We start from the raw sequence: 7,371 nt of genomic DNA on the forward strand, positions 1-7,371 counted from the left end.
GGGAGGCCAGACGGATTGTCCCTGAGACTGACCGATTATGGGAATGCTGAAAATGTTAAGTATTATGAATCTGCATCTGCTGTGCATTACCCTTTGCTCTGATAATGTTGGTATATTAAGGAAGCCCAACGTAACATCAAAACACTGCAATTTGTATGAAGAACTAGAAGTGACATGCCTGGGAGAGAGGGAGGGAGGAGAGGGGGGTAGTTCTGGGAAGTTAGAATAGAGTTAATTTTTACAATGATGGTAGCGAATGCTGCAAGGATGACATACAATGTGGAATGAATTCCTATGGTATCTGTTTATTATTTTGAACTAGAGGGTGGGAAGGAGAAGCACTTCCATGAATAGAATGCTGCAAATGTTTGCATCTTACATGTTGGTTCCATTTCTCTCATTGTTTGTATGTATCTTACTATAGAATTTACAGGATGCGTAGATTTGTAAACTTCAATAAAATAGGTTTAAAAAAAACCTAATAATTAGAAGAAGCCCAGCTGGCACCTCTAGAAGGCACTTTTAATTTTGATATGTACGTGAAGCATGGTCTTGGCCCTATTATGTTTAATACAATATGGCACAAATATATGAGGGACAACGCCACGTTACCGTGGCCACTAACAGGCACTTTTGATGAACCAAAGATTGGGTTTTTACATGAACAGCTATTTAAAAGATGAAGTAGACAGTCTATGTTTGATTCTCTCAGAATGTGACAGAAAGCAGTTAGGCAGAGGCGATTGAAAATTGAAAAAGATGCACGGAGGAGGAAGATGTAGGCGCTGACTCAGAAAGCTGTAGTATATGATAAAGAAAAGCAAGAAAAGGCAGTTGAATGTGAAGATAGGAGATTTGGGTTGCAAGTTGATTAATCCTATTTGGCTCAGTAGGAAATTACACTTTTTATGGAGGTATTGTTATATACTCGACCCCCACCCCCATATGCCCCGCAGAGAATATATCGCATTGTTCCCTTGTTAATCAAATCAAATCAAAACAGCTTTATTCAGTGTAAAATGTACATCCATAAAAGCATACTCATAAAAACCATTAATAAAATAGATCACGGGTACAAATATACACATTTAAAATTTCAATTTATTTACAATTAATTTTTCATAGAGATTCCAGGGGATCATTAATCAAAATATATCAGGGGTTGCAACCAGGAAATAGTGTCACACACAAATATCATATCAATATAGGTGTCTGCAGATATTTTACTAATTAATATGATCACTTTTCTCATACAGTAATTCATCTAGGTCTAATAATTCCTTCTTTCACATTACTGCCCTTAATATAAAACGAACAACAGTGCAAATAATATTCATATTGTCCAGACTACATAGAAAGTTAAAAGCATTTTAATAATTATACAACCTATTTGTTAAAAAAAAGGTTTTAAAACAGATTTCCGAATATCACTGTACAAGGTACAGAATAGTATAAAGTGTAGTGTGGACTGGGGTTTTTCTCCATTACATTCCCTTGTCAACACAGCAGCCTGTTACAACTGCTCCAACAGACTCTGTATCTACTGCTGTGGTATCGACTGCTTTGGCTACCGCACCCACTGCTCCCTCTTTGGCTTTGTCACCTGTGGCAACTATGACTGTTAGTAAACCTATTGTTTCAACAGCTATGGCTCCTGCTCTCTCTCCTCTGGCGCAACAGCCAGCGACTATTGTGCCTGTTACTTCTGTCGCTTTTCCAGAGGCGTAACACAAGCCCCCGCGTTGCGGGGGGGCCCTGCGCTCCAGGGGGCCCGGGCCCCTCACTGTAATACACGCATCATGATTCATTGATATTGATTTTAATAGACGGTCCGTGCGCTGTGCGCACTGCACGCCTGTGCCAGCTCTGACAAAATGGTGAAATGCGCGGGCCCCTGCGAGTCTTAGAAATGGTGCAGGGGCCCCGGCCGGGGCCCCTGGAGTCTTAGAAATGGTGCGGGGGCCCCGGCCGCCGGGGCCTGTGAGTGAGGCACTTCTGCTTCAGTATATTGTCTGGCCCAGCCAGCCTGAGGCTCTTGAGGACTGATGCGGGACCCCGGCCGGGGCCCCTGAAATTGTTATATGGTGCGGGGCCCCGGCTGGGGCCCGTGAGAGGCTGGCAGCGACTCTTGATGAAGGGTGCGGGGCCCCGGCCGGGGCCCCTGTGAGTCTTAATGGTGGATGGTGCGGGCAGGACTCACTGCGGGCCCCACCCCTGATAGAGCGCGCAGGTCACCCGACTACAATTTTACCATATACGCATTGGGCCCATGTATTTCAATTCACCATATTTATTAATCGGGTAACCTTACACTCTACTACCGGTAACCCTGCTCCTTCCTATTTTATTTCCAGTGTACCCGACTTACCAATCCACTGTTATGGGTACCTATGATCACAATGGATCAGGGAGCTAGCTGTAAAAGAAAGGCAGACACAAAATACCAACTATCATATAATTTCTTTGCACTCATGTAAAGACCACAGACTCAAGAAGTTTTTTAAAAACCTTTATCTAAATTTCATCAAGTTCTGAAAGCATTAGGTTCACAGCAATTAAACTGTCAATAACTAAAATTATAAAGAGCATGTATCAATATAAGAAGTGAATAAGACCAACCATTTATGAGTCTAAAGGAAAGGTAAGAACAGGGAACATACTAATAAGAAATTTCAGAGTTTGGACTCAGTATGATGTCTAAAGGACGGGAAAAATAAGGAACATACTAGAATTTCACAGTGAAATATTTCCCCATTAAGAGGAACTATAGGTAAAGTAAGAATGGACCATACTAATAAAACAATGCAATTACTTGAATCGACTAAAGGATGGGTAAAGAAAAGGAACATCTATTACTTAATTACAATGATAAGGTATGATCGTTTCATCTATCAGGGCAGAGAGAAAAAACATGGAAAATCAATATGCAAGAGTACGTCTTTATTAGAGCAAGGAAAATAAGGAGAGATGCAGAATAAAGTCTCCCAGCACTATATTTACCTAGTACGGTGTGAAGACCAACCCTGGCCACGGGTCAGTTAAGGACAGAAGAAACCCAAGGAAAGACAGTCGCCAGTAGGCCAGCAGGTGCAGAATGGACACCCCAGGACAGGACAGGAAAACCAGATTAGGATCAGGACGGGACCACCAAGGTAAGACCCGCAGTTCGGAAGCAACGCCTGCGCTCCACCCTCTCTGCAGCTATCAGTCAAAACCCCGAATGGGTTATCGAATTCCCCAGCAAAGTGCTCCGCCAGCACTTAAGGTTTCCCAAAACCCCGCTTGGGTCTCTGGAAATTACGGACAGAGTGCTCCGCAGCTCTCTGTATCAGTCACCTATTGAGTGCGTTGGGTCAGTGACAGGTCAGCTATTCGGACAAGTCGGACAATTTCTCTAGCTAAACCTAGGCTAGTTATACTGTTTTTGGGTCAGTGTACCACCCCCCAAATGTTGCAAGTGTAAGAATCCCCATTTTCGATTGGTCCTCAAGTAGGACAGGTCAACACACCAACCAGAGTTTACATCTTCAATCCTTAATTTGCATGTTTTGGGACCACCTATTGAATTTGGGGTTCCCATGACATAAATCTCAACATTACAATAGCGCATCTATGAATTATGATACATTTGGTACAATTCAGCTTCTTCTGCTAGGCGAAGGTGCATCTTCCCAGGCACTTCTTGGCTGGGACCTCGGGTTGGCAGGAATTCAATGCCATAGAGTTCGTCCACCGGCAGAAGACTGTCATGCGCAGAAAGGCTATTCAATATGGAGTATTCCCATCCCTCAGGCTCACAGGTTTCGATACATGAAAAGTAAGCGAAAACAATTTAGAACATAGAAAATAAGTGAATACACTGTATACCAGGAATCCCTATATGACTCCCCTTACTTTATATTAACTATAGCATTATTATTAGTGCAAATGAACAGAAAAACAAAAAGCGGCAGGACAAGCTTCGGCATGTGAGAACACAAAGCAGCCATCTTTAATCAAGTGCGCAAGCGCGAAAAGTTCCCACCAGAACTGCGAGTACGTCACGTCACGTGAGTGTGACCTACGCATGCGCAGAAGCAACCCCGCCAAGCAGCGGCCATTTTAGTGACAAGCATGTTAAGGTTAACAAACACATAGGCAAGCGTCACTGGGACACCCCAAATGTCAAAATAAAAGGAAAATTAGTAAAACAAACAGATTGGTTATCTTCATTAATGTTATTCGAGGTTCTTGAATATGAGCAAGACGCTTCACGTGCGAATTCTTGCTCCATCAATCCCCTCTTTGATGATATTTTATATCATCACAAAATAATAGAACCAGATGCCAACTTTTCAAATTTTCCCCAATTCAATCTCTTCCAACATTCGATTCAATTTCTCTTTGGTTTCTTTGTTAGGGTGAGAATTTTTCACCCTTTTATAAATCTGATTATTCAGTTCCTCTAATTCAAGTTCATCCACATTCCGTTTCACTCCTCTCTTGTTCACAGTATATTTCTTTTGGTGTTTGCGACATTTGCAGCAGACAAATATTAGGAATTTTACCAAACCTATTCCCGCAATTGGCATCAATACTTTCATCAAAAAACTTTTACCTAAATTAGAAAACCAATGACCTACAGCAGAGAGACCATCAGTAAGTCTCTTCCAGGCACTGTCAACCTCCAGTGGTTTGAGTTCCTTTTCCAAATTTGTAATGTTCCTTACATATCTTTTGATTTCCACACTTTTGTCAGGTATGTAAGTGCAACAATGTTGCGCTTTCAACATTCTGCAGACTCCGCCCTCTTTTGCTAATAGGGTGTCAAGAGCAAGTCTGTTCTGTAAAACCATCGATCTGACCGCAACCATTTCGGTATTGATCATCAGAAACCCACCAGCAGTGTCAGTAGATAACCGATCCACTACTGTTGACAATTGGCAAATTTTGTGTGTGTTCAGAACCACTCCCACTGCAGGTATCAATGCGCTAAATATATCACCCATTATTTCTCCTACACTTTCTCTCTTACTACGCACTAGAGCATTAGTGTTTTCATTGCTTCCAGCAACCTCATTCACGTGGTATATTTTCGGGAAGACAATTCCAAAATAGCAGCTTCCATACCAGTGATCCGGCAATTTAAAATAAGCCTTGTTCCCACATATATAATATATTCCGGGAAACACAGGTTCTGACCCATTTTTGAAACCCCAACCTCCAATTACCTTGTAATTGTGTTCGCATTGACTGGAACCAATGAAAATATTATTATAATAACTAGTCTTTTCTCGGTGAAGACAAAGTTTCTCTTTCTTTTCGAAATCCAGAAGCATCGCAGCATTAGCTCCACCATTTTGGGTGTTCCCTATGCTTTCAGCCCATTTAGGAGTTTTCTGCCTTTTATCATTCGCTTTTCTTTGGAAACTTTCTCTTCTTTTCTCTGCCATGTTTAGAAACATTTTCTCTTGTTCATGTAATAAACAGGTCAAGTTATTTCTATGAGCTTCTCCTAAATCTATTGTGCCTATAGTTAGAAAATATTCTCCCATATAACGTGTTACATCACTTTTAGTATGTTTGTAGGTAACAAGGACCCCCTGATTTGGATCGTACTCCTGGGTCAGGGAAAACAGTTTTGTGCAAAGGTATCTACCCAGGCAGAAAAATAGGACTGAAAGCTGGCTATCGAAAAGAACACATATTCATGAGTAACTCATAAAACAAGCAATGGACTGAAATGATATCAAAAGGGTTGATTTTTAATATAAAAAAGGATATGTGGATACATATGATTCAGTAAAAAATAATTACATGATGTGGATAAACATGACTTATTCTAACACTAGATCACAAACAAACATGTAAATATAAAAAATTGAATGGACGACTTTTTCTTTAAAAATAATTTCTCTAGTACAGAAAGTATCTAAGGCTGTGTGTCAACGCGTTTCGACAAAAAACATTTGTCTTCATCAGGACAGTTCGGTATCAGCCAAATTATCTAAAAAAAGATAAGACAAAATCACAAACAGTTCACAGTACATTGCAAGTCCTACTATTTACATATACAGAAATTGCTTCAGTTTGAAGAAAAAAAGGATTTTTTTCTTTTTCTTTTTTTAAAAACTTTCTTTTTCTTTAACAAAACCAGACTTATATCAAAGTACAACAAAGATTTTGGAACACAGAGTTGGAAACCACTAACAGATATGATAAATATCACATTAATGACAATGACGGGATGAAGCCCGAAAGTAGTCATATAGCAGAAAGAGGCGTAACATTTTCACGAGACCAGTATTTTAGAAATCCTATAATTCCAGAATTTTATACTAGATTAGCTCCACCATTTTGGGTGCTCCCTATGCTTTCAGCCCATTTAGGAGTTTTCTGCCTTTTATCATTCGCTTTTCTTTGGAAACTTTCTCTTCTTTTCTCTGCCATGTTTAGAAACATTTTCTCTTGTTCATGTGATAAACAGGTCAAGTTATTTCTATGAGCTTCTCCTAAATCTATTGTGCCTATAGTTAGAAAATATTCTCCCATATAACGTGTTACATCACTTTTAGTATGTACAGGATTCAGATTTCCACGAATAGGAAGTTCAGAAAATATTACATCTGAGTTAGAGTAGTAGTACTGTAATGGCCCTCTCTTATAGAATAAACTAGCTAAAATACTACAGGAAATTCCATAGGTTAGAGGCAAGTGGTGATAAGTTACACCTTCAGCTACTGAAGTGGGTAGCTTCATGCAGACATAACAATCTTCTATTTCCATAGTTTCTACATAGTGTACTAACAGGTTTGCGAAAACATTCAAATGAGTCTTGTTCTTGATTTTACTAAAGTGTAATCCTTCCTCATCTGGTGCTTCTAAGCCTACATTAGTTTGTTTCAAGCTAAGTGGTTTGTCTAGTGCATCTACTCTTTGTGGTGTACTTCTAGTGTGCGTTTCTACAGTGTCATCAGGTAACTTATTATTCGGATACAAACTCGGGTTTTTACTCATCATAGAAGGAATAACTATTGTTAGTCCTATCCACAGTATCAGTACTATGGCTACACAACAAAAACATACTTTGCAGGATGTTTTACAACAACCTCGTCTCGGTCTCCCATTCTCAGAAGAATCAGACAATTTAGCTCAAAAGAGGTTACAACCCCTCTTTGTAAATCAACACAACTTGCTTACTCGATTGATTTTTCAGGTTGGGTTTACTTCTTCCCTGGTCTTTTCAGTTATCACTTCTTCGTCACTTTCACTTTCGTCACTTATTTCCAGGTTCTCAAACTCCTCCAACACAAAGTAGGTCCACTCCGGACTCGCGTACTTGTTATTCGGCTTCTTGATGCGAGCACTTCTTCTCTTTATCTTTGTGTGGAC

General features: G+C 40.1%; 1 protein-coding gene across 1 annotated transcript; it reads right to left on the reverse strand.

The window, feature by feature from the left end:
- Positions 1-2,514: 2,514 nt before the first annotated feature.
- On the reverse strand, positions 2,515-5,318 carry LOC144784040 (endogenous retrovirus group 3 member 1 Env polyprotein-like). The gene is made up of 2 exons (XM_078662741.1): positions 4,634-5,318; positions 2,515-2,570 (listed from the first exon to the last, which is right to left on the reverse strand). The coding sequence occupies exons 1-2, from the start codon at positions 5,316-5,318 to the stop codon at positions 2,515-2,517; spliced, it is 741 nt and encodes a 246-aa protein (XP_078518867.1).
- Between the last annotated feature and the right edge of the window lie 2,053 nt (positions 5,319-7,371).

The sequence above is a fragment of the Lissotriton helveticus genome, chromosome 10 (genome assembly GCF_964261635.1).
Source record: "Lissotriton helveticus chromosome 10, aLisHel1.1, whole genome shotgun sequence".
Lineage (NCBI taxonomy): Eukaryota > Metazoa > Chordata > Amphibia > Caudata > Salamandridae > Lissotriton > Lissotriton helveticus.

Excerpts from the sequence above, each read along its gene's own strand:
- LOC144784040 (XM_078662741.1), bottom strand. The coding sequence starts at position 5,318 with ATGCTTCTGGATTTCGAAAAGAAAGAGAAACTTTGTCTTCACCGAGAA. Across the intron at positions 2,571-4,633 it reads CTGGAAGAGACTTACTGATG|TTATTGACAGTTTAATTGCT; the intron begins GTCTCTCTGCTG and ends TTATAATTTTAG.